At 48.5% G+C, this 25,956-nt stretch overlaps 4 protein-coding genes across 4 annotated transcripts; 2 read left to right on the forward strand and 2 right to left on the reverse strand.

The window, feature by feature from the left end:
- Nucleotides 1-4,649, reverse strand: si:dkey-27i16.2 (regulator of cell cycle RGCC-like). The gene is made up of 5 exons (XM_053879533.1): nucleotides 4,518-4,649; nucleotides 3,741-3,905; nucleotides 3,251-3,331; nucleotides 1,789-1,851; nucleotides 1-310 (listed from the first exon to the last, which is right to left on the reverse strand). The coding sequence occupies exons 1-5, from the start codon at nucleotides 4,621-4,623 to the stop codon at nucleotides 303-305; spliced, it is 423 nt and encodes a 140-aa protein (XP_053735508.1). The 5' UTR covers nucleotides 4,624-4,649; the 3' UTR covers nucleotides 1-302.
- A 2,472-nt stretch (nucleotides 4,650-7,121) lies between these two features.
- pcdh20 (protocadherin 20) lies at nucleotides 7,122-11,004 on the forward strand. The gene is made up of 2 exons (XM_053879600.1): nucleotides 7,122-7,185; nucleotides 7,603-11,004. Exons 1-2 carry the CDS (start codon nucleotides 7,162-7,164, stop codon nucleotides 10,108-10,110), a joined length of 2,532 nt encoding a protein of 843 aa, XP_053735575.1. The 5' UTR covers nucleotides 7,122-7,161; the 3' UTR covers nucleotides 10,111-11,004.
- A 3,722-nt stretch (nucleotides 11,005-14,726) lies between these two features.
- Nucleotides 14,727-22,170, forward strand: plp1a (proteolipid protein 1a). Its single transcript, XM_053879536.1, has 7 exons — nucleotides 14,727-14,900; nucleotides 17,289-17,475; nucleotides 17,541-17,697; nucleotides 17,808-17,976; nucleotides 18,544-18,617; nucleotides 18,695-18,760; nucleotides 20,024-22,170. The coding sequence occupies exons 1-7, from the start codon at nucleotides 14,897-14,899 to the stop codon at nucleotides 20,102-20,104; spliced, it is 738 nt and encodes a 245-aa protein (XP_053735511.1). The 5' UTR covers nucleotides 14,727-14,896; the 3' UTR covers nucleotides 20,105-22,170.
- Nucleotides 22,049-25,858, reverse strand: rab9b (RAB9B, member RAS oncogene family). Its single transcript, XM_053879538.1, has 2 exons — nucleotides 25,753-25,858; nucleotides 22,049-24,456 (listed from the first exon to the last, which is right to left on the reverse strand). The coding sequence occupies exon 2, from the start codon at nucleotides 24,398-24,400 to the stop codon at nucleotides 23,792-23,794; it is 609 nt and encodes a 202-aa protein (XP_053735513.1). The 5' UTR covers nucleotides 24,401-24,456; nucleotides 25,753-25,858; the 3' UTR covers nucleotides 22,049-23,791.
- Nucleotides 25,859-25,956: the final 98 nt, after the last annotated feature.

Genomic DNA, 25,956 nt, shown 5'->3' on the forward strand with positions numbered 1-25,956 from the left:
CCAAATCTTTATTTATAAATCAACATATTTACACAGGCCTGGCAGGGACAGAAGCACTGACATGCTTTGAGAAGGGTTTGACTTGGGGTGCGGGGTCCAGTCGGAGCTTCAGAAGCCGCGGCGTCTCATATGAGGTGGAGGCTTGTCCTCCCAGTCTTCATGGACCAAGACCTGCCAGGGTTTTCCGTCTCAGCGAGCATTTCTAAAATGAAAGGCCCTTTCTTCACACGAGGCATGAAGCTTTGTCCTCCCCGAGCGGACGGAGGGCACGGCTCTCCTCTGGCCCCACTGCCGTCTCCCGTTCACATTTCTGCAGCGAAGGAGAGAAGCAAGATGAGAGAAGGAAGCGAGGGCTGTCACCTAGAGTCTGGCACCACGGCCATTAAAGCAGGAGGAAAAGGGTCATTTTTCAATTGGCCAGCTGTTACAAGTCAGGGAGGGCAAGTCACCGTCGCTGGGCCAGTGTGGGGCGTTCCATCCTCCGAGTCAGGGAACAGCCTTGGCCCAGCCACAGCCGTCAGAGCAGTTGAGCTGAATATAGGAGCCATGGCTCCTGCATCACTGGAACATGGGGGCGAGGCTAATATTTGGTTGGAAGGACCACAGCAGGACATCACCAGCCTCCTCTGCTGCCGGGACACCAGCTGATCTACACTCATAAGTCGCCACTGCATGGCCCCAGGGCCGAACATGGCTACTATTGTTTCTGACTGTGATGTAGTCAGATGACATCATGTTTCTCAAACTACAATCTCTGATGCTAATGTTTCCCATCACGTGGTTCGTCCTTGCCCCAAAATATTTGGGATCACATGACTTGCGGTTCATAGACTGCACATTTGTTCGGAGGCTGTCTTGGAGTTGTCAGGGTCCAACACGGAATACTGCGCCCCACCGTGTCAACACAGTTGCTTGATGAGTTTGTGCTTCGATGACTGGGAACTAGACTCCACCAAACTACGAACTAAGCAAGATGGATCTTAATCTCAGTTCTCCATGCTGACGCTTCTGTCAATTGAGCATTGTCGTTTCATTCTACCAGAAAATTAAATAAATAAATAAAATATAAATATCAGCAAACAACTAGAAATATTAAAACATGAATATGTCGTTTAAGCAACTTGTGCTTCTTCAGACCTTCCAAAGAAAACATAATATAGTCCAGCAATGTTTGGACTACGAGTCGCTACTTTTCTCTCGTGGTCTGAACCCTGCTGCTCCTACATTGACGCGGCTAACATATGGATGTTTCCAGGCTAAAGATGCGGCCTGATCACATCAGAGCGATGACATCACAGGCGTGTCATTGACCCTAAAGCTCCGCTCACAGAACGAAGACAAGAAGCAGCAGCTGAGAGCGGCTGTGGAGTCAGAACTGAATGGATTTAACTCCCTAAAGGTCCCAAAGCTGCTGCCGTACTCTGGTCACAGACTGTTATTATTATGTCATGGGGTCCTGCATGCTCCTCCACTCTCTCAAGCCTACACAGCACTAAGCTTCACCTCCATCGCCAGCAGAGCATCTTTGGAGAGATGGAGAGCAGATTAGCGCGCAACACTGTTTGTGTCAGGCGAGCTGATAGCAGCGGCTGCATTTGTTGTTCTCTGTGGTTTGGGCGCGAAGCATGCGGTCTCGAGACATGGCTGATAACAGCATCATGACGCTCGCCATGATCATTAAAGGCCGCGGAGATAGTCCACCCGAGTTCCCTGGCGGAGATAAAGCAGCGGGGAGAGGCAGGTGCGGGCAGAAGACAGACAGCAGGCATGGTTCCCCTGCATACACACCAGCAAGTTCCCGGTCCAACATGTCAATGAAGCTCTCCAGCTCTCTGGTGTCGCCCAGCTTGGCTGCAACAAGAATGACAGACGGCGTCAGGAGAGCAGAGAGGAAAGCCAAGCAGGAGACGTGGACAGGAGTGTGGACACAGAGAATTAGGACGCAGCTTCCTCACACGTCCCGCTGAGTTCCTCTGGCCACGCAACTTTCCCATCTGAGAGCTCCTCACTCACTGGTTTTAGCTGGAAAAATCCACTTTCTCTGGACATATCTAAAAGATCACAGGCCACCACAACCGTGGTCCTGAGGGAAATTGAATTTCTACATGGGAGTGAACCACATCCTGGACACCTGCTCTGAAGCCACCTGCAGCTCCTGCAACAGCTTGACCGCAGTTAACCAGACTGAACGCAGCTCAAACTGCACTCATGTCAAAGTGTTCTTTACATTTGGCTGCAGCGACTCCTGAACAAGTTGACTCTCGATTTAGTTTCATTTTAAACAATAGAATCTTGAGATTCAGAACATTTTAGACTGGTTTTGTATATGGGTAACTTTTTTAGTGTTGTCAAAGTGTTTTCTGTTGTCTGTTGTTTTTGTTGGATGTATGTCATTATTTGTTAGTCACATATTGATTTTATTGTTTTTTATCTCTTTTTTTTAATCTTCAAAACATGAAGAAGATTAATAAATCAGACAAAAAACTCTACTTTCATGATGGTTGAATTTATGGATTGAGAATTATTAGACAAACTTTAAAAAAGGAACCACTGATTCAAATGACTATTTAGAGGATTTTCATCAGTAATATTTTTCATATTTCAAACAGGTGGGTCTAGAAATTTAGGTCTAGAAATAGATGATTCTGAACACAAAATGAGAAGGGAATGAGTCATGTGTTTCAAAATGATTCAAAAGCATAAACATCACAAAAAAACATTTATGGGGAGGAAAGTTGAGAAAAAAAGGTGGATGCTTGTTTTCATTGTTTTTTCTCTCCACCTGTGGCTGTTACTGTACATTTATAAGCACCATATTGAAACGTGGTTTCATTTCTATTCTTACAGCAGTGATGTACTTTGCCATGTTTTTCTGAGAAAAAATTGTTGTTGATTAACGGTGCATCTGAGAACAAGTTGTTGGGTTTTTAATGGAGCAAAATTTGTTTATATTTTAAATGTGCCACTTTTCACTTTTTTTTAGCTTCACAAAGCAGGAAGTTCCAGACCACATTTGTGGGTCAATGTGTGTGAGAAAACAAGCTGATTAGCCTCAGCATGTCAACGTGTGATGCTCTGGCAGCGGAACTTCCACAGCCTCCCCCTTAGCTCTCAAGCGAACAACAAGAACGGGAGTGGCTGCTGATAAAGCGGCTCCAGAGTCACAGCGACTGTGTGAAAACAAAAGAGGCTGCGCCCGAATGTGGCGGCCTGGTGTGTCACATGATCAGCTGATAGTGAGGAACTGCACCTCTGGAGGCCTGCGCCAGGCCGGCCGTGTGGAGCTCCTCCTCGCTGGCATTCAGGCTGCTGCCCATGGAAGCTCCGCTGCCTGGCAGGAGGAGAGGATAAACATCAGACGGCAGCTAAGCAAATGCACAGCAATAGTAATGACAATCCAGCACAGACAGCTCAGACAGGCGCATCATATTAAAGCAGTAAAATGGAGCTACAGGGTGATGCGGCTCCCAGGCCAGACACCATCAAAGCAAGTCGTTGGCTCCAACACTAGGGGGCCAGAACACTTCCAATAGTGATGCCGTGTGGGAAAAGAGAACATGCTTCCTTCTTTCATGTTTGAACTATTTGAAACTGTAAAGGACTTCAAGGACTAGCGTCCTCCTGGTTCCAACCCCGCTGAAACCCGTGATGCAAGTCCGACACCAGTCGTCCGCAACTGCATCCTGACCTTTTGCCAGCAGCGCTGCGAGAACCACCGTCCTCCCTATTTGTCTTCTTACTGTAATCGGAATCCTCCAGGCCGCAGTCGTCGCCCGGCGCTGCTCGGCTCTTGGCCTCCTTCAGCACGTGCTGGTACACATGTGCTTTGCCTCGTGTGGGGACCTTCAGCTCCTCCACCACATCCTGGAACTCTTGCAGCAGCTCGCTCAACTCCAGCTCCAAGTCTGTGGAAAAAGTGACTCGGCTTTAGAGCGCTGCACCAGTGGAAAGAAGGAGTCGCTGTCTACGGCTCGCCGTCCAGTTCAGGAGGACCAACCGCACTGAGCTTCAGCTTCACTCATCTGATCAGACGGTCAGTTCGTGCAAGTTCAACACAAATGGGAGCAAACCACATCATTACATACAAACTATAGTTTGGCTGAGGGAACAAAGTTGTGTTTTTTTTTAAGTCATGGTGATTCATCCAGTTTCCAAAATTGATGAGTGAAAGGTTTGTATATATATATATATATATATATATATAATCTGTTATTTTTACTATGAAAAAAGTCAGTTGTAGCTTAATTTCCTAAGCTCTTCATCGTTTGTCACCTCTTAGCAGTTTGATCCAAACTCAGTATTGTTCTAAGGTGCGGCAGTCGAAGAATGAAACTAAAATATGAGCTTTTTTAAGATGAGGTTAAAACGTACTTCACAGTTGATGTTCACGCCTCAGTCAGTTCAAACATTTCCTGTTATGTTTCATCGACATCAAACAAAAGAGTAGCAATAATGAGGAAGGAAATATCGCGACGTGGCAAGTAACATCACGCTTCATATCATCCAGCTGAGCTCACCTGCTGTGGCGGCTGAAGACATGCTGATGTGTGGAACTCCTCTGACTTCAGCGTTGACTCTGAAGCTCACGCTCCTCAGCGCAGGAAAGTTTATTATGAATCCCATCCTGCTGTAGCTGGTGGGAGGAGCCCACCAATGAGGTGGCAGCCGGGCCTCACGTTTGCTGTAAATGGAAAGAAAGAGGCGGAAATGTGAAGATGCAGCAGACGGACTGAGTGAGTCGTTGCGTAACTCAGACTTTTCCCATCATTACAAAAACAGGAAAATGAGTTTTGCCTCCATCTACATTAGTGACGTGAGAAGAGAGGAGCACATTCCAGTGGCAACACGCCGAGCCAGCAACAAGTTTCCAGCAGACTCAGAGCTCTGGTTCTTTTCTCACACAAATCAAGATCATGCATTTATTCAGGTGTTTTGCTGAGGGAGGCCTGAGCTGGAGGGGTGTCGTCCTTTACATATTCATGTGGCAAAGCAGGAGTCCAGCTGCTGAATTACAGAATATGCAAACAATGGCTTTTATTTTTAACCAACAGAGCGAGTAGGGCGAACCAGCAGGTGGCATGGCAGTGGTCCCTCTGCAGCCTAGGGGGCGCTGGCAGTCGGGGATGAGCTGCCCTAATACTGGGACCTCGCTGTTTCTACTGTTTACACTCCACAGTTTCACTGTTTTCAGATACTCAGATACAAGAAAACTGCACACCTTTTGTAACAAAACAACAGCAAACAACAGGAACATTGGAGCAGAATGAGATGTTAAAGGTCGGTGGGAGCTTTGTGTCTGGACCTAAGTCATTAGATACATTCACACCTGTCTGACCATCAAACTCAAGAGCCATTTGTCCCCGACACGGACTGAGCGATGCTGCGCTCCTCTGCAGCTGTGGCCTGAAGGAAAGATCTGGCTCCCTCACGCCCAGCAAGAACTGCAGACATTATTTGAGGTGATAAACCATGGACAACGCCAGACACATATTGCTATAAGAGAGAAAACATCCCAAAGCAGAAAAAACATTCATGTCTGAAGAGAATTCCTGTCAGCAGTTTGGGGGCCCGTTTATCCAGAAACATTTTGATGAAATGAAAAGCAGTGTTTGTCATGTAGCTCTGTGTTTGCTCATGAAAATGTTTGCACAACCCTCACTTGAACTTTTCTCAACATTTTTCTGAACTCTTTTTTATTAATTTATTAAAGGATGACGCTTGAAAGTTTGAAGGAAGTGAAGCCACTGTGGGTACACAGCAGCCACAGGTCCTGGAGCTTGTTCAAGGTCCAGCATCAGCAGGTATTTAGGAGGACGCTGCCTTCAGCACACAGACTGAGAAGCCGCGTGGTGAAGTCCAGAGCAACTAGCCAGCAGCGAGTTTTCATGTGGGATTGCATGCTAGTGAAAGTTCATCTTCAGGACCAAGAGTTGGGTTGAGGAACTGAAAAGAACAAACTGGATTCTGACACCAGAGGAAGAAGAACCCTGCTGCTGTAGTCCAAGTTCTGCTTCTCCTGCTTATGCTCCACTTGAATTGAACTGGGTTTTTCATAACTTAAGCAGATAAACAATATTGCTGGCCTCACTTATGAAAATATTGAAAAAATAATGAATAAAAACAATCCTAAAGAGGTGAGGGAAGAAATGAGAATGAAATGATGACATGGATTTGGTTAAATGTATAGAACAAAACAAAATTATAATTATATTGAATATTATTAGGTGGCAAGTCCGACAAAAATGAAGGCAAAAATCTGAATTGTGTTTAATCAGGCAAACAAATTTCGTTTGGAGCTTTGACATTACTGAGGAGCTTGAACTGTCGCCGTGCATTATGGGACTTGTCCTATGACTAATGGGTGCGGCTTCAACAGACGAACCATTAATAATTGACACTATGAAACTGATGACACTGACAGATAACAAACAGCTGATAAATCCCCCCAAAATTAATTCAAATTCAACACTGAAAAAATAAAGAACCAAAAAAAGCATCTATGAAGGTACTACAAAGCTACAGTCAGCTGTACTGGATTATGCAATGCAAACAGAAAGAAAATAAATCTGTTAAAACTGCAGAAAGTCAAAGGAAGACGATGCAAGTGACAGCCAAGCAAGTCTCCCTGCAGGAGCCCTTCTGATCCGTCGCCACTTCTCAGAGGTTGTTTTATTCGTGCAGCTGTCAAGGCTCGCCTCCACGTAACAGAGAGCCAAGTCCGTGCTGAGACGCCGACGTGGGAACCTGAGGCCTGGCGGAGCACGGAGTTGCGAGGCCCAGCCTGTGTTTTTTCAGGGGCTGCGGTGGGAAACGTGCACGGAGAGGAGACTAATCTGAGCCGGGAACCTGAGGCCGTCATCACATGAATGATTCAAGTAAACAGCCTACAGGTGTAGGTACAAATGAACGCGGTAAGCACTCTGGACGTTGACGCGTGACGCCTGTCCCACATCGTTCAGAGGCAGCAAACAAGGGCCATGTGCTGAGTCATCCTTTCATCACGCCGGTCCCGCGCTCCTCCTGTGTCAGAGAGACGGGCAGGTGAGGGCCGTGGAGGGGAGGAGCTTGGGAGGAATTAGGTTGCCGCTGCTCTCCCAGGTTCTCATTCACTGCAGGGACACTGGGCTGCCAGCTGCGGGGGGCCACTGGCCATGGGACAAGATGGAGCGGGCTCCAGCTCTCCAGGTCAGTAAGTCCAGAGAATGTTTCACCCTGCCAGCACCAGGAGGGCTTGCTGGTCTAAACCTGCTGTGAAGTCTGTTGTTCTGCGCGCACGCCACCAGCTAGGATGGGAGCAGTGCCTCTTTATCGTCCTCCGTCATCTCCATGTTTAGTGGTTCGCTCGTCTCAACCTAAATGAAAGCCCTGATCTGGAACAGTCTTTCAACAGGACTTCTTCAAGTCAAACGCAGTTTAAAGACATGAAAGTATTTTCTCTCCGTCTGAGCACTGAGCAGATTGTGATCATGTTTGTGTTTGCGCAGATGGGGATCTGTGATAGGCGATGAATATTTCCTTTCATGTAGAGCTGGTGGAGGCGTGATGGTGAAACCTGCTCTGGCTGTGTGGGTTTACCCTCTTCCCTCTGGTGTCTCCCAGCAGAGTCTGCTGCTCGTGCTCCAACTGAGGATGGTGGTTTGCGCTTCTCTGCGCTTTTCCGTCAAAGAGGAGCAGGAGCCTGGCACTTTAGCAGGATCGCTGAGTCTGCGCTTCCCGCCGCCGTACCAGCTGCTGAACCAGGACTACCTGTGGATGGACCGCAGCACGGGCAGTCTCTACACCACTGAGCGCGTCCTGGACCGGGAGGCGCTGTGCCCGGAGGAGACGGGAGCGCAGGAATGCATTCTTCTACACAATGCCATTGTGGGGCCCCACGAGGACCTCATACAGTTTCCTGTGATCATTGAGGACATCAACGATAATGGGCCTGTTTTTGAGAACAATGACATTCACCTGAATGTGTCTGAGGACGCTCCCCTAGGGGCCGCTCTGTTTTTGGACGTTCAGGCCCGCGACCGTGACGCTGGTCACAACGGGAAGCTGCGGTACGACCTGCCATCTGCGGCTGGTGTCTTCAGCCTAGCCGTGGACGAGGAGGATTTCATGACGCTTGTCGTGCAGGCGCCTCTGGACAGAGAGACAAAGGATGAGTATCGAATGGCACTGGTGGTCAGCGACTGCGGCTTGCAGCCATTAAGCGCCACTGCAACTCTAATAGTCACCGTGATAGATGTCAACGACAACTGTCCGCGCTTCAGCTCAGACAGCCCTCGCCAAGTGACGGTGTCCAGAGACTCAGCGAGGAACGCAGTGGTGGCTCGGGTCAGAGCCACGGACCCCGACTCGGGGCCAAATGCTGCCATCATTTACTCCCTGCACAGCACGGTCTCGGAGCGAGCAAAAGGGCTCTTCAGCATCGACCGGCAGACGGGAGACATCCGACTGCAGGGAAGTTTCCATGACTCGGAGCAGGAGGTTGTGTTGAAAGCGTCAGCCAGCGGCCCTCAATGTGCCCCCCGTCACACTCAGGTCGTCATCCTTGTGCTCCCCAAAACCAAGGCGGAGTCCAAGACAAGGATAAAGGTGAGGTTCATCGCAGAGCATCGAAACCAAACCGTCGTCATCCCAGAAAACCAGCCCCCGACGGTCCTGGCGCTGTTGGAAGTGGAGGGTGACGGCCGGGTGAAGGGCTCCTCTCTTGCCATCCGGGGCCACGTACCCTTCACACTCAGTCCTCAGAACGGCAAATATCTGCTCTCCACATCACAGCCTCTGGACTTTGAGACGCAGAGCAAGCATCATATCTCCGTAGTGGCGGAAGGACCCGACGTGGTTCCTGCGCTGCATGTGATCGATGTGTTGGTGTCGGATGTCAACGATAATGTTCCGCGTTTCCTACAGACTCACTACCAGCTGGAGGTGGAGGAAAACAAGCCGCCTGCAGCAGCGCTGATAACACTCTCCGCCTCAGATGCAGATAGTGGAAACAATGGCAGAGTGTCCTACAGGCTGGAAGAAACAGGTGCCTTCAGCATCGACCCAGCCAGCGGAGTCTTGTCTGCCTCAGCCTCACTGGACAGAGAGCAGCAGGCTTCCTACCAACTCACCGTGTTTGCCAAAGACTGCGGGTCACCGGAGCTGGAGTCTCATGCCGCCATATTGGTGCGTGTCTTGGACCAGAATGACAACCCACCGCTTTTTCTGAGCCAGCATTTCATCTTCTTTATCTCGGAGAACGATCCGCAGTTTGCACTGGTGGGGAAAGTTGGGGTGACGGATCCAGATGAGGGGGTGAACGGGGACACAGAGATGTATGTCGCCAACCACAGCGGGCCCTTTGTCGTGGATAACCTCCGGGGGGCGCTGCACACCACAGCTAGCTTAGACAGAGAGGCGTGCGACCACTATGAACTGCATCTGCTGGCCAGAGACAATGGGCACCCCACTTCTCTGACGTCCTCTGCTAAGGTCACAATCTTCGTGGAGGACATCAATGACAACCGGCCGAAAGTGCTGCGTCCCAACAACAACTTCACCTGCCTGGCTGTGTCTCCGGCAACCGCCACAGGAACCATGGTGACGAAGATCTACGCGACAGATGAAGACTCCGGCCTTAACTCAGAGATTACATACACAGTTGTGGACCAAGACCTGAAGCGCCGCAGCACCCCTTTCCACGTGGAGCCGACGTCAGGGAACATCACTCTAGCTCGCCGTCTGCTGGTCGGGGACCTGGGCATGCATCACCTGCTGGTCATGGTCAGCGATGCAGGGAAGCCAGCCCCTCTTCACGCCACCGTGTGGGTCAATCTTCTGGTCAACGAGAGCGCGGCTCCTTGTCAGCTGGACCGACCTCCTTCGTGGTCCGGCCCACCTGACCGTATCTATCAAACGCCATCACGGTCCCGCATCTGCGAGGTCAGCGCCGGCAGGTCTGCGCAGCTGACTCTCATGCTTGGTGCTGGGATGATGGTGGCGTCCCTCTTCCTGCTACTGGTGACCATGGCGGTGTATCTAAAACACAGAAGAAACCAAAAGCAGAAGAAGAAGTGTCAAGATGCAGAGAATAAAATTCCACTGAGGATCAAAGACAAATGTGAAAACAACTGAACCCCAGGTCTGTAACAACCAACTGGAAATGATTGTGGAAAACATTTATCTCTGGCAATGAGATTATGGGATTCTTAGTTGTCTGTTGACAAAACAACAAAAAAAATTCAATGAAATTTTTGCTGGTGGAACAACCATCTGGGTCTCCAAATTTGAGGAACAATCTGTGACTAGAGCTGGAGCACAAGCCACAGTTTTCTCTGTGTTGCGCAACACTACTGCCACCTGCAGTCCAAATCAACTCATTTGATTTTTTAACATTTAACATTTCAAACGCTAAAAAGTAGGAGTGATGTAAATAGCTGCTAGGTGGAGTTCTGCGCTCTCTGAGTGCTTCAAAATCTGTTTTCTATTGGTTATTCGATGTACTTCCATGAAAAGATCGAACATTCTCACGTGTCAAATGCTCTGATTTTGAAGTTAGATTTCAGTTTTTGCAGTCGTTTTGACTGAAGAGAGTTTGACAGTTTATATTCGGGGCGTCATGATGAACTTTGGTCAGTTATATTTTTTAATCACATTCTAAAAAAATCAGCAAAAAAATCATACAAGCAATATTGCAACCTTGAGCCTAAGCTTCATATTTATCCAACGTGTGAACACAAACTGAAGAGAAAGAGACCATCCTCACTCAGGTCACAGGTTTGCTGGGTGTGTCTCAGCACTCCGCCTAAAACTGAAAGGGACCCAGGACCAGACCGCTCGCTACACGCTTGGAAGTTTCTCAGCCCAAAGACTGGAGCTTGTCCCGCTCCACTTGTTGATTTGTTGCTGTTGTGCGCGTCCTCTTCTCAGGACCGTATGGAAACACGTATTACACAAAGTGTTCCGTGTGAAGTCCATCGGGCCGCAATTAATTTTAACAATCCTCTTCGTGCATTATCCAATGATCTTGACTCAAATAAAAACATGTTTTACATGCTATTCAGCAACATCCTGATGGATATTTGTGTATTATTCACTCTCGTTGTGTGATTATGTTGTTCATACACAAAGATTCCACACTGAAATATAAGGTCATTGAACTGAAATCTTCACATTTAGTATTGTTTTTAAATCATCCAAATATCAAGTGAAACGTGTCTCTAAGAGGGTGTGAACAAACTGTCATGTGCAGACAATGGAGGCATGAAACTCTTCGACCAAAGTGGGGAAAGAGCTTCTATAAACACTGAGGCTTCCTTCAGTAAAGAGACCTGTGTTTGGCTTCAAGGTTAACAGCAGAGAAATGGCCTCTGCTTCTTGCAGAGTTCCGAGCTTGAAAGAAGATACGTTTGTGAAGGCACCAGCATCGAGGCGCATGACACAGACCCTGCAGCAGGAGCAGCAATGATCTACTTGGTCGAGTGGTCCTTTCTCAGGTTTCCAACTTTGACTTTGAAGGTGAGTCTAAAGCACGTGAGGCTCGGCGCTTTTGTGGAGGGGAGGCACGCCATGATCTCACACCTGTCACCTGACACTCGGGGCGCAGCCATCGCTACTGTCCTCCAGCTAAAAAAAAAAAAAAAGATGTGGAGCACGTGGTTTCCACGGCAGCAGGGAAGCCATGCAGCTCTCAGCAGCTCTGTGGAGTCTTCAAAGGACGATAACTGACGCACAAAGAATCAGCGAGGGAACGCACACAATCAGGAAAATGACCTGGGGAGTTGTGTTTCTCAACAGATGAATCACCTGCTGGAGCAGAGTGGGGACAGTATGGGCCGGGAAACCCAAGTACAGCAGCCTGATTACAAGAGAGCAAGGCTCGGAGAGAAGAGCAGCCCAGTCTCTGGGGCTTTCTGAACCAGCAGCTCAAAAATATATAATAAGCTTTGGAGCAAGTAGTTGAGAAAAGATGGAGGATTAAAAGACTCAGCGAGTGGGAAATGACTGTCTGTCCTTCAGAGACAACTGGTAACAGATTGAACCAGTGTGTTGCAGCTGCTTTCATGGAGGTTTAACTGAGTAGTGCGAGTTTGATGCTCCGCCCCGCTCTGCACAGCCAACGTCGCGTCACTCCATTGACAATGGTCGGTCATTTAAAAGGCCTTTTGTTATCAGGCTACATGAGAAGGTGTCTATATATATATATATATATATATATATATATATGGACGACTACTACAACACATTTCAATAAATCATAGTAGCAATGAAATACAACTTTAACCAAAAAGTTAAGGGGGCGGAGGGGTTTGTTACAAAGGGATAATTTGTAAATATGTTATTTAGATTATGTCAAATAAATCTGGAAAATTAATTTCGATTGTTTTTATTAATTATTGAATATCTTACATTTAAAAACAAACATGACATACATCAAATATTTCTTTATGATTACTACATTTAGATAAAATCCCATAGATAGAATAAAATAGATATAAATTGACATTCAAATGAGCAGTTAGTGTTTGTTCACCAAAGTACAGCATATTAAAATAATATTTTAGTCATATGTTTACCTTTTACCCCCTCTGTAAGTGAGGAATAAAAATAATAATTTTCGGATGGCAGAAACATATAAGACATATCAATTAAATAAATGATAATAACGAGATTGGTATGACAAAACAGAAAACTCATTATTGTGCAGGATATTTTTTTTCATGTAACAGAGGTCGAAATACTCCACATATTCTCGGCGCTGTCTTTCTTCGACTGCACCCAGGAACAGTATGTCGATTTAAATGGAAGGAAGGCGCTGCAGCAGGTGAAAGCTGCCACCTACTGGACACTCACGGATCCACACGGGAGGCGAGTCACTGAAAGAAGCGTTTCAGTTCTGCTTCACCGCCGCCTGAGATCAGTGGAGTCTCGATGCTGCACCATATTACAACTGGCTCAAGGTCGAATTAACAATCCCAGCCATAGATGACATTCTTCAAAGAGATGCCATCATTTCTTCACGACAGAAAAGGTGAAGAAAACATTGGATTTCACAAAGAAAAGGTTCTGAAGAGAAAAAAGGTCAGGGATTATGGTGCATTCCAAGATTGTGACGATCGACCTGGGTGGGTGTTGTGAAAGAATATGAGCCGTGAGATTTTGTTTTGTTTTTCATATTGCATTTTTTAAATAGATACTCGGTTCCATCACGAAATCTGATGGAGTAACAGCAGATGCAGCCCAGGCCAAACGTTTCTCCTTCATGTCCTCACACTGAGGATTCTCACTGAAGGCATCGAAACATATGGAAAGATGTGGTAAACAAAGAAGCGACTCTTCAAAACACTGCTCAGCTCAGTCTTGAGATCCTGGCCATGAGCTCCATGATGTGGTCTCCTGATCAGGTTTTCTTTTCAGTAGGCTCCATCATGAAGCTCATGAAGAAGGTGGAGGGTTCGCAGCTGCTAAAGGTGGCTGCTCCAAGTCGTCTAAAATATGAAACATATTTAGAGTTATATCTATTTCTTTGCTACATAATTCGATATATCCTGCTTCATGTACGTCACGTCTTCACCAGAGACCTTGCACTGAACTTCATCTCTCCCATGTTCTCAAAAGAAAAACGTGCAGCTGTTTGGACAGCTATAGTCTGTGGCCTGCTGGAATGATGTGGACAATGCACTGCGGTCTTCATGCGTCAACATGTCGGGCCACATGAAATGATGCTGTGGGATGGATTTCGCCCCCAGGCCGGGAGTTTGACTCCCTTGCTTTGAAGCAGGGGTGCTCAGCTCCAATAGACAAGAGGTCAAAACAGTGAACCCAGTTGTTGGACGGACATGAATATGCATCGGAATGTAAAATGATTATTTGAATTCTTTCACACCAAACAGAGTCAATGCTACAAAAACAAAAAGCAAGAGATTTAAGTCACTGAAGGGGTGAGTCTGTGCATCATTCAGTCATTCAGTGGTCGTGTGCCTTTGGCAGCGCTACAAAATATTCCTTCAGTTTTGTTGGTTTTTTGAGGAGGATGTGAAATGCAAGAGAAGGTCATCGTGGCGGATGATAGCCTCCTCGTGGCTCTGAGCTAATGGCGCATCCGATAGAAACAAAGATGGTGGTGCTCCTTTCTGGCTATTCATAAACGGCTGCGATCCGCAATGTTGCCCATTCACTGCTGCAATTGTTAACCTTGCAAACTTTAGCGTGACAAGAGATGCGGTTTTCACCAACCCTGGACGGTGTGGTGGCGCCACTTTACTTCCTGTACGACACATCATCACATTCCACTGTGGCTTTAAATGTTTAGCTTGATTTAAATCTTGCAGGCCACATAAACAAATCTGGCGGGTGGATATCGGCCCCCGGGCCTGGTGTTTAACACCCGCTCTGGAACCCCAGTGGCCCCCTCTCAGAGCTGACATCTTGCTGTATCCAGTCATTGCGATCAGCTTAGAGTTTTTGTTGGACAACACCGTGAAGTTATTTGCATGAAAAAATGTCAACCTCGTTTGGAAAATGCCAATAACCAAAATGCCGACTGGTTTCCGCTGAGTCATGGAAAGAAAAACGCCAGTCAGATTTAAATGCGTGTTCAGGAGGTTTTCTCCTCGGAGGAAAGTTGTTCTGGTGCCGGGAAGAAGAAGATGATGATGATGATGAAGAAGAAGGCACTTCAAACAATAGTCGCTGCTGTGTAACGCTCTATGACGTCACGCGGCGTCTCCGAAGCGCGGCCTCTTGGTGTTTCTCCGCCTGGAAGTGCATCACTGAAAGCCTCATTGTTTGGTTCAGGTCTGGCAGTGAGCAGCAGCAGCAGCAGCAGCAGCAGGGCTCTTGACTGTTGGGCCCCGGGGACAGTGCGCGCAGCTTCACCCACCACGCAGGCCGAGTCACGCACCTCAGGACCGGAGCCGAGATGGGTAAGAGACTCCGTCCTCAGTTGGCTTCGTGTTGGCGCGCGCAGTTGCGAGTCGGAGTCGGTGTCGAGTCAGAGCCGAGGGCGGCCACTCACCGGCTGATGCGCCGCCGATATCACGAGATTGATTTCACGCTCCAGAGGCCGCCGCAGCCTTGTCGCCTTCGCTTCCACTCGCAATCTGTCTCACTTTGGGAATAAAAGTGGCCACGCGTTTGCATTGGACACACGGCAACTGCTTTCCAAGTTCTGCTGGAGCCGCGGCAGGCGGTGACGTCATAACGAGAGGCAGCTGCGTCGAGGAACCTGTTGTTTGTGAGAAAGTCATCCGGCATGTTTAATAAGCGAACCGTTGATAAATATATAAATGTTGATGGTGAATCATAAGAGTGGACTAACTGTGAAGGTGCGATTTACAGTGAAATGCTCTCAATTCTGCCAACTTTTTGGATTAAACTAGGACTAAAATCGGTTTCAACAACCCACAATATCATTTTGCATTCTTATCCTTTATTAGATCTTCAGTTGATTTCTGCCTTTTTGAGTGTGAATTGTATGTTGATGATGACGATCAGGTGCTGTAACCAAAAGCATCATATTTCCCGAGCACTGACTGACTAAACTAGTTTCAGGATGGTGCTCCTGAACTCCTGCTTCATATCTCCCCTTTAGTTTCTAATATGTAAACAGTTATTTATCTGACATGAGTTGGTAAAGTGCGGTTGAAAAGTCCATTTAAAGTTCTGTTTTTAACGCTGTTTATTGTGGTAGTTTTTGTAAGAACTACCATGTAATTTTCACATAGCATCACACTTGGATCCCAATTCATTTGAGACATAAAAAAACCTGGCATGTTTCCCACATCGACGAGGAATGAAACATCGGCCTCTCTGCCAGTGTAGTCTGCAGAACGACCGACACGTTTCCTCTTGTACAAAACACGCAGCACTTCAAAGTCCTCGGAGAAGAGGCGTTTATTTCCAGCCTGATATTGTCGGTGAGGAGTGAATCGTGGTGCAGCCGCAGTTCAAGGGAATTTCAATCATTTCCATTGCTTCATTGAATCATGGCTTCCTCATTGAGAGGTCACCGACAAGCTAAATAGCTGTTAGCACTTTCACCCCAGAGTTATTTTATTAGCATCACAAAGTTGGACAGATGTTGGCATCACAGCTCTAGATCTTGACCCTGGCTAATAAGGGAAAGGCCGGCAGCCATCTCTACAATGAGTGTATTTAAAAAGAGCTGCATGGATCATTCCTGTTGACAAATGGTAGCTGGGCCTTTCTGTTCAGACTGTCAAACTCGAGTGTTAGTCTGGACAACCTCTGGTTTCACCATCAGATCCCAAAGCTGATGATTCATTCATGGAGACGCTGGTTATTCTCTCCATCTCTCTCGTGTGAAGAAAAGCCTGAGCCTGAATGAGTTCCACGGTGAGGCAGAAGGATGCCGTGTGTCTGGGTCCACTGTGCAGAGCTGCGGGGCCAACACACTGTCAACATTGTGCGCTGGTCCATCCTCCCCACTGTCACCGGCTCGTCCCACTGTCTCTGCAGAGGCGAGCCTGTGAGTGGGCACAGAGGGCTCGGGCACAGAGGTGCCTCTGGCCTTTGTCTCCCTGACATTGGTGGCCCTTGTAGCCCCATGATGCTGCTGGACAAAGACTTTTGTCTCTCTCCGACAAGATCTCTTCCCCCGAGCCCCCGAGTTTTTTCTCACACTCTTCATGCTGAGCTGTGTGCGAATGGAGCCCGGGTCACAGCAGGGACCCCGCCCTGTGACCATGACCTCTGGCTTCTATTCAACCAACTCTGAAGCGTCTGGGGCCTTGGAAGTCCCAGGAAGGTGCTGCCAAGTAAATGGAAGGCATGCAACTGGTCTGAGGGCTCGGGCAGCCAAGGACAACCTGCTGATGCCAGGACACGACTCTACTTCTGTGTGGGACAGACCTTCGGTCCACAAGGATCCAGGGTTTTCACTCGCTGGGTCTGGTCCTTTGGGAGAGTGCAGGGTGAATAGATGTTCCATCAGGAGGACTTGTGCTCATTCTGAAACAGTACCAAGTCCTGTGCTGCTCTGTCACCACAACGAGCAGTAAAGGATGGTCGTGAACACAGACGTGTTGCGGACGGTCCGGAAGCTTCGCTGAAGTTTTGCCAGTGAGTGTTTATATCCTCATACGAGATCTTGTAGGACTGAAAGCAGTTCATATCATGGCCATCACTCGCTCCTTTGTCAGTGCTCAACATGGTGAGATGACTCGTGTTGACAGCTCAACCTCAGCTACACCGTCAAGCCCAGTCAAATAGCAGGCGCATGTTTAGCTCTAGAGGAGACCGTGTGACCGCGTGATGTGTGACCCCGTGTCCTGACCTCCGGTGATGGACAGGTTGCCAGGAGTGCTGTGCGCGTTGCCTGGGAAGAGTTCCGTACTGCTCCCTCCTGGCCACGCTGCTCTGCTTCTCGGGCATCGCTCTATTCTGCGGCTGTGGACACCAAGCTCTGACGGAGACGGAGAGACTCATCGAGACCTACTTCGCACGGAACCTCCAGGACTACGTGACTCTGGCTTACATGTGGGTACCAAGCTGCATGGTGGCGTCCCACAGTTGGCAGGACGTAATCACTTCCTTCCCCGCAGCATCCAGTACTTCCAGTACTTCATCTACGGCCTGGCTTCCTTCTTCTTCCTCTACTGCATCATGCTGCTGGCCGAGGGCTTCTACACCTCCAGCGCCGTCAAGCAGACCTTCGGAGAGTTCCGCAGCACCATGTGTGGCCGCTGTCTCAGCTCCACGGTAAGCATGACAGAGGAAGGGCTGGACTCCTCGCATGGTGGAGAGCAGCAGCAGATGAGGTGGCTGCAGCACAGCTTCCTTCTGTGTCATGTGTTCCTCTGCTCCCTCAGTTCATCGTGATGACCTATGCACTGGCCACGCTCTGGCTGCTGATGTTTGCCTTGTCTGCGCTGCCCGTCTACTTCTTTTACAACATGGACGCCACTTGTCGCACCATTGAGGTTCTGACGGAGACGCCGGCGAGCATCAACCAGCTGTGTGTGGACGCAAGACAATACGGTAAGGTGCTCCTCAAGGAGGCTTTCTTTGGAGGTCCGCTACACTGCTGCTGCCTGCTGGAGTGAGAGGTCACTTGAGAGGGTGGCTGTGGCGCTCTGGCCATGTCCCTGCCAAGACAGACTCCAGCAGATCTGCTCCACTTCCACTCCTCGCTCAGTAAACTACACAGACCAGCTGTTCCTGTGCTTCTAAACTGAAGGTTTCTGAACTCAAATTTTCATTTCATCTAGTCCCCTCCTTCATGGATGTTTTGGTTGTGACATCACAGAGTACAACGACAGTATAACCTTCCAGATTTCTTTATGACTCGTGCCTCCTGCCACATGTTTTGCTGAAGCTTTACTGCATGTCACTTTACATTACGTTTCCAACACATCAGATGTGGACCTGAATAAGTGTACGTCACATGATCGTAGGCTTCTCTCACAGGCCGCGCCTGTTGGCAAAGCCAGTTTAGCCATGTGAGGTGCTACATGTGCCGTCTGAAATGAAGTGAGCGCTCACAGCCGTCACCTCGCTTCAGGTGCGGAGCTCAGACTTCATGTTAACCTGTGATTGTTTGCAAAGGTCTCCTCCCGTGGAACGCGGTGCCTGGAAAAGCCTGTGGTATAACGTTGTCCACCATTTGCAAGACCAGAGAGGTAACCAGCGCAACATGAGACTCTTCGGCTGAAACATTGTTTCTGCTAACGCAAATCCTCTCTCTCTCTCGGCGCAGTACCGAGTGACCTATGACCTCTACATCGCAGCTTTTGTGGGAGCGGGCATCACTCTCTTGGCTCTGGTGAGTGCTTATCCGTCAGCCAGGAGGCGCCTGGCTGCACCGGCGCTCTGGCTCATGTGACACAGTCTCGCCCAGAGTGTAGGTGGCGCGGCATCTGGGGCCTCGCTGACTGATGGCTTTTGTTGCGTGGCCCTCAGCTGACGCCGGCATTATGATGCTGTAATGTCCGGGGCTGGAGAATAATGCTGCTGTGCAGCTGTGTGGCAGAACCACATCCATGTCAGAGACTTTTCTCTCGTGGGTTAAATGGACCCCTTGTCAACGCGCTCAACATCTGCAAACTAGAAGGGCTGCTGTCGTTTGAGTCCTGAATAGGAAGCGTCTCGCGCTGGAGCTTTTGAGGTTTGCTGACTCTGACTTGGTGATAGCGTTTCATTTCATCGGATGTGAATGAATTGCATCAGGCTGCGTCACCTCAGAGAGAGAGAGAGCTTGTTCTCTTCGTTCCAGCAACACACACCTCCAATGTCAGAGCTTTTTGGCAGGATACAGTACAACTGGCAGAAAATCAAATAAGCTCAAGTTGAAAGGGGTCAAACGGTACATCAGCGGCAGAACGGAGTGTGAAATCGCCAATGTGACGCCCACAACGCTGCGAGGAATTTCTAGCGATCTAGACTTGCACTCTGATGGTCCACGGGAGATGACGCTCGTGACTTCAGTCTGACTCCGTCTTCAGCACTATTCCTAAAAGGCCGCCCACAGCCGAGGTCTGCTGCCTTCCCAGCAGAAGATCTGGGCTTGAAGGTAGCGAAAATAAGCAAATCGTGTCTGACATGAATCTTGAAGGTCAGAAGATGGTGCTAGCAAGCCAGAATGCAAATCAGCGTCCTGAGATCCTACTCTGGCTGCGTCCACCCGAGAGAGCAGGGAGAAGAGTTTGCTGCTAACAATATGACGGCAGAAGAAAGTTAGCGTAAGCGCTAATGTTTCGAGGCCAAAATGCTGGCAATGGAAGCGCTGTTTGAGAAGCCCTGCAATATGAAGCCACACTCTCACACCGCAAGCATCGCCAAGCGTCTCCATCTAGTTGGTCCGAGTGCGACCAAGTCATATGCACATGGCGTCGGCACCAGTTGGCCATGTCGATGAAGCATTTACGGTCCGACCCCCTGTCAGTTGGTCCGATCCGTCCCTCCATCCGTTCGTCCGATCAGAAAGGAAATCCCGTCTACTGTGGACGCAAGCAGTCGTCGAATGCCTCACCATGTTTTCTTTTCCACATCCAGTTGAATCTCACTTCTCTCCTCTCACCTCCTCCAGCTGACCTACACGGTGTCCACCACCTATAACTTCGCAGTTCTGCGATATCTGGGGAGGCGGGGCCTTGGTTCACGCTGCTAGGTCCTCCTGCTTCTTCTCTGCTCTCCCATCAGCACAACTGGGACCTCGACTATTCCCTCTCACTGTGGTTTGTTCTGTCAACTCTCTGGATGTTGTTCTGCTGTACTTGCTTTCTCCATGTTTGTCCAGTGTACAAATCTGCTTCTCATCCATATTACTAGCTCGCTACTAAAAAAAAAAAAAAAGCCAAAAAACATGCAGCCTCCATCAGGGATTGAAGGTTGCTATAGCAACTTCACCCCACATCTGGTTGCCACAGTGACAGACTTGCAGTCCTTCACTGACCTTCGAACTTTTCTCACGGGCAGCAGAAAAGCCCGAACAATACACTCAGGGCCACTTTGACACGCCGGCCAATCAGAGGCCAGCTGCTCCAGGAGTCACGGCCCAGCGGAGACAAAGAGCGGGAGACTCCTGTCCACCAGCATCAGCCCATACATTTGCATGGACACAAAGAACGTTTGGATCTAGACGGGTCCGGGATTGCTTCTCACAGTCTGCAGAATTAATTTTGCTGTAGTTATTATATAACGCCGTTAACCGATAGTCGACTTTTGAGCCTTGTTAATAATTAACCTGTGGCAGAAAACGCGAGAGAAATAGTGTAGTGTCGCTTCCAAGTTCAGTTTGCATTAAAAACACCAGCTTCTTGGAGAATTCTCACCCTTTCATGTGAGAACAGCGTGATTATTGCACCGACAAACCAGCTCTGTTTAACTGAAATGATTTTTTTATGGCAAACTTCCTGGTGTTACATTCACTTGTCTCTCAGAATTTTATACTTCCATGTGTTTTGAGATGAGGTTTATCTTAATGAAAGTTTAAAAGTAAAGTGCTCACAGATTAGTATTATGTATCTCAAATGTGCTTGGCTCAACACCAACTTTTAGTCCGAGCTTCTGAGCCACGCTCTATTCTCTCATCCTTTCCTGAAGCCATGGAGAGGCACACATATTGCTGCATCCAGTTATTTCAGAGACTGGAGTCAGCTGTGAGACACGAGCCCTGGCTCCTAGTTCCGACCAGGGGGCAGGACAAAGTGAAAGCAATGTCAACTGGACTTGGACCCTGAGCACAATGAAACTACCCTTTCATATGAACATGCGTAGAGGCAAACATCTGGAAGCCCAAATTGGATTTGATGGTGTGAAAAGGACTTGAGGGAAGTGGAAGCGTAACAGGTTCATCCAGATGAAGCTGGAGACCTTGGTGGCCACCTGTCCCGGAACACATCTGTGCAATAACCACGCTGTTGAGACATCATCTTTGGATGTATAGCACCTGTCAGGCTGATGAATTAGCTCCTGCAAAGTCCCCCTGCTCAGCCAAGCCTTTTGTTGTCGCAGAGGAAATCATACACCTCAATGCTTTGTGTTGAAGAGAAGCGTTCGTACATTCTGGAGGGTGTTTAAATGGCATCGGGGCCGTTTGGAGATTGTTTTTCTTGTGGAATTTGATAATAAAGTCAGAATTGTGTGGGGGTGGAGCGTTTCCTTTGGCTGCGCAGGTGGTGTCCGGAGGGACTGGCGTGTCTTTTGTCTGCAGGTTCACTGTGCCCTTGTGCTGGCTGTGAGCCTGGTCTACCTGCGGTGGCTGCACAGCTGGGCCAAGCACAACAGACGGGGCTACGAGCTGTACGCTCAGCTCCTGCGAGACAGAGGGGGGACCCTCAGCTCACCGCACCCCTCCAACGTGTGGGACACCCCTTGAGCTCCAGCCAGCGCCACCATTCTTTAGAGAAGCTCAGTATTTTTGTTTTATTTCAGCCAGCGTCCTCCGCTGAGGCAGGCAAATGTGCTCAGTGTTATTCTTCATTTGACTTCAGTTCGCCATATATTGTGCCTGCTAGACAAGAGAAATAAAAATGCAACACTTGAGTTACACAATTTTCCTACTAAAGAAAACACCTAATAGCGGGAAAAAAAACTTACACCAGACTGCATCTTGGTTTGGGATGTCGCATATTTATTCGTATTCAAGCGTTGGACAGTAATAACTGCTGCGCCAGCAAAAAAAGGCACAACCAGTCGTCTGTAGTGCAAAAAAGGGGGCGGGGTTTGACAATGAATCAGCAAAACAAAGCTCACAGTCAAACAAGTTGAAACAGTGTTGCTTTTACATGAGAGAAATGCCCTTTGTAATTTGCCCCGAGGGCAGCATGTACATCCATGACAGTGTTACAGTGATGCGTGTGGAGTACCAGCTCAGCAGGACTCTTAGTGTCAGGTAACCAACATAAGTCATGGTTTATTTGACAGACATTTAACCCGTATGTGGCTTTAAGACGAACAATGCAGCCAAGAGAGTTAGCAGAGTTAAATCATCCTTCGAATTATTCCCTTCTAGTCATCTAATAAGGAACATTTAAAAAGGCTCTGACGTACCTGAACGCCACACTGGGGCTACATGGAGGCCTTAAATAATGGATCAAAGTTGAGTCCTCCAGTGAGACTTGCATTGCTCTAGGTTTGATCTCTGTGTCATGCGCTGCGCGGCATCAACAGCAGCTCCTGCATCTGGAACAGAACTGCTGAAACACTGAAGTGCAACCACACAACAGGCATCCATATTTATAAGCCTGCGTTCGTACAGAGAACAATGCGGCGTGACCTCGCCTGGATGGATTTGCTTCACCTTCAACGTACCGGTTTTCATGTTGGAACACACGTGAACGCAATGATGCAACTGTGGGCCTCGACGAGAAACGCCTGGACATCGGTCTGAGAGCACCAGCAGCTCCAGAGAGTAAACACAGCATGAAGCAAAAGTGAGTCAACACTGAAGCTTCCATAAAAAAAACACCATGAATAGTAGTGGGAAAACAAAGGAATACTGGACGGTTAAACAATTGGCTGTGAGCTGAACTGAGTCCGTCACGTAATACTTGTGAAAATACTGCGGCGCAGTAGCAGTTGCCTCATCTGTGAGCTCATCTCACATTCAGTCCAGACCTGCACCGCGCAGCGACGCTCGCAAGCCTCTTCAAGGTTAAACAGCACGCAACTGGACCCGAATGTTAAACCTTTCCTCGCAATCAACAAAGCAGACGGGGAAACTGTAAACACGCCTTAATTACCACAATTATTGGTAACGGTTCTAATTATGAGGCGTCGAGAAAACAGTGCAATCAGTGCCACACTGGAAGCTCATTTAAATATCAGACAGGACGGAGCCACAGCAGATCAAACTCTGCTTCACGACAGGGTTCAGGTGAGGACAAAACCTTTGGTGACGCCTCCAGTGATGCAGCAGCACTGACGCGGTCACGCCCATCCCGGACTGCTTTTTCCTGTGCTTCTTTAAGAGAGTTGTTATCTCGGGGGGGGGGAGGATGTCGGGTCGTATAAACTCCAAACAGCTGAAGGCCGGCAACTTGTGCAACCTTCAGAGCTCAAGTGTCTGAAGTTCAAGAGATATCGGAGCCAACCTAGAGCACACCCTGATGAAATGTCATGGGAAGCGTAAATATGAAGGTCCAAGCTGGGATTCATCCAACAATGAGAACCGTGAAGTAAACGCCTCACCAGTGTCAACAGCCGAGCTTGTACCGTAGTTAAGAAATAATGTGAAGCTTCTGAAAAGTACCATCTCTGCCACGTGTTGGTCACGTGCACCTAAGAACCACAAGTGGACGGATCCACGGGTTTGATTTGGTCTCAGCTAAAACAAACTTTCATACCCGACCACTTAGCAGCATGACGCACGAGATGCTTTGCGGTTGCCGTGGAGATCAATAGTACCGCTAAGTAGCGAGTGGTCCACGTGGTCCTCTGCGGTGAGGACCTCCCTCACTGCCGCCTCAAATGCAGCTGTGACGTTGGTGTCATCCTTGGCGCTGGTCTCAAAGTAGGGACAGCAGCCATTCTCCTCGCACCAGGCTCTTGCTTCTTCCTCCCCGACTTCCCTCTCGTCCATGTCAACTTTGTTGCCCAGAACCACAAAAGGAAACCTCTCCGGGTCCTTGACGTCAGAGTAATACATGAACTCCTTCTTCCAGCCACAGAGGTTCTGGAAGCTCTGCAGGTCATTCACTGCGAAGGTGAGCAGGCAGCAGTCGGCACCTCTGTAGAAGGGCGTGCGCAGCGACTTGAAGCGCTCCTGGCCCGCGGTGTCCCAGATCTGCAGCGTCACCAGGCGCCCGTCCACCTCCAGGTCCCTGTTGAGGAACTCCACACCGATGGTGTGAAACGACTGGGAGTCAAAGCGGTCTGTGACGTAGCGGTTCATCAAGGAGGACTTGCCCACCCCTCCGTCTCCGAGCAGGATCACCTTCAGTAAAAGGCTCTTCCCGCTCATTATTCTGCCGCCACCGACCTCCACAACAAGTGTTGTGGAACCCGGGTCTACTTGACCTGCACAGGAGAAAAAGACCAGACTGTAAAGTCACTGTACACATCCGGAGTCTAAGTTGCATCTGTCAAAAAAAGCATCAAAAAGAAGAGAAAAAAAAAATACATATGTCGCACTTTGGGGGAGAAATTTCTTCGACAAAATCTGCAGCATGAAGCGAAAAGAGGAAAAAAAACTCCCTCGTTGTATTCATGTGAGGTGGTGCACAGTCAACTGAGAAACAAGGAAGGAAGGTTGTTTATTTATTGGACTGATGACAGTAGAAAATACTAGCTTTCTATAGTGAGTAGTAGATAGATATGAATCATCTGCAGCCTCTGGCACTCCGTCCCTTCAGCTGCCCAGCTGCATACGTGTAACTTTGGTTCCACGGTGCACAGCCACGTCCCAGATCATTTCTTTGATGCTGTTTCTCACTGGATTTCAGTCATTGTGACCACTTCTACGATACGTGCTGTGCTTTCCTGTTGTTGTGACGCTGAACCATTCATCATCACTGGATGTTTCCAGCTTGGAGAACAAGCTTCTCCATCTGAGGTGAGATCATCAGGACCCACCATGGTAGCAATGTGGTGTTCACTCCCTCAGTGTGAAGTAACGTTTTACAACAGATATGTTTTAACACAGCACACCTGACACTTGGGGAGGGGAAAAAAAGCTTGAATCCTTTACCTTGACCTGTGACCACGTCACTGATACGTGGCACAGGTCAACAACCGAAAATGCGGTCAGCGCAAAGGGGACCAATATTATCAGTGGTTAATGATAAATGGACCGTGAACTAACGCTCCACGACTCGGGCTCAACTCAACACACTACTCTCACTGTTATCGGTGCTATATAAAGTAACAGTCCTTTAAATCGCGGGTAACAAGGACGTGTTGACCAGAGATCAACAACAACAACAACAAGCGCGAGTCGAGATGAGCCTCTGCACCTGCGCAAACGTGTCCAAGCCTCTTTCTTGCCTGCTACTAGGGATTTGCTGCGCTTGTTTTGATTAGGAAAGTGAATCATAGGCGTCACCAGAGCACAGCACACATGAGAATGTATCGGTTTCTGGACACAAAGACACCGACTCGAGGGTTGTTCAAGCACTAAAGAGATTAGCGGTCAGATGCGCGAGCTAGCTAGCAGCTAGCTACCCGGCTACTGTGTTGACAGCTCGTGCTAGCTCTTAGCTTCAGAGCACAAGCCACTGCCGTGGCTTTACTTTGATGGGGAAAGCAGTAACTTGGCCACAAAGTGACGGCGTCTTCATGGTATTTGGTATGTAAGGAGTGTTGTTCCCTACTCACCCGGTCCGACGCTGGGGACGTCACTGTCCACATCTGACTGAGATTGGATGTCGTGACGTGTACAGTGCGCCTGGGACAGGACTCCTCTGTGTCCTAAAGCCCGACATGTTTGGTCATTTTGAATAGCAGCAAAACATTTTAGTAATCGATTTCCTTGTTGGAACATGAATGATGCCACTCACTTCAGTTTTTTGTTTTACACTT

The sequence above is a fragment of the Synchiropus splendidus genome, chromosome 11 (genome assembly GCF_027744825.2).
Source record: "Synchiropus splendidus isolate RoL2022-P1 chromosome 11, RoL_Sspl_1.0, whole genome shotgun sequence".
Taxonomy (NCBI): domain Eukaryota; kingdom Metazoa; phylum Chordata; class Actinopteri; order Syngnathiformes; family Callionymidae; genus Synchiropus; species Synchiropus splendidus.

Bases quoted from the DNA above. Each gene is read 5' to 3' on its own strand.
- plp1a (XM_053879536.1), top strand. The intron at 17,476-17,540 runs GTGGGTACCAAG...CCTTCCCCGCAG, and splicing joins TACGTGACTCTGGCTTACAT to CATCCAGTACTTCCAGTACT. The intron at 17,698-17,807 runs GTAAGCATGACA...CTGCTCCCTCAG, and splicing joins GCCGCTGTCTCAGCTCCACG to TTCATCGTGATGACCTATGC.
- rab9b (XM_053879538.1), bottom strand. From the start codon at position 24,400: ATGAGCGGGAAGAGCCTTTTACTGAAGGTGATCCTGCTCGGAGACGGA.
- pcdh20 (XM_053879600.1), top strand. From the start codon at position 7,162: ATGGAGCGGGCTCCAGCTCTCCAG. The intron at 7,186-7,602 runs GTCAGTAAGTCC...GTCTCCCAGCAG, and splicing joins AGCGGGCTCCAGCTCTCCAG to AGTCTGCTGCTCGTGCTCCA.
- si:dkey-27i16.2 (XM_053879533.1), bottom strand. From the start codon at position 4,623: ATGGGATTCATAATAAACTTTCCTGCGCTGAGGAGCGTGAGCTTCAGA. The intron at 3,906-4,517 runs GTGAGCTCAGCT...CTTTTTCCACAG, and splicing joins GTCTTCAGCCGCCACAGCAG to ACTTGGAGCTGGAGTTGAGC. The intron at 3,332-3,740 runs GTAAGAAGACAA...TCCTCCTGCCAG, and splicing joins CCTGGAGGATTCCGATTACA to GCAGCGGAGCTTCCATGGGC.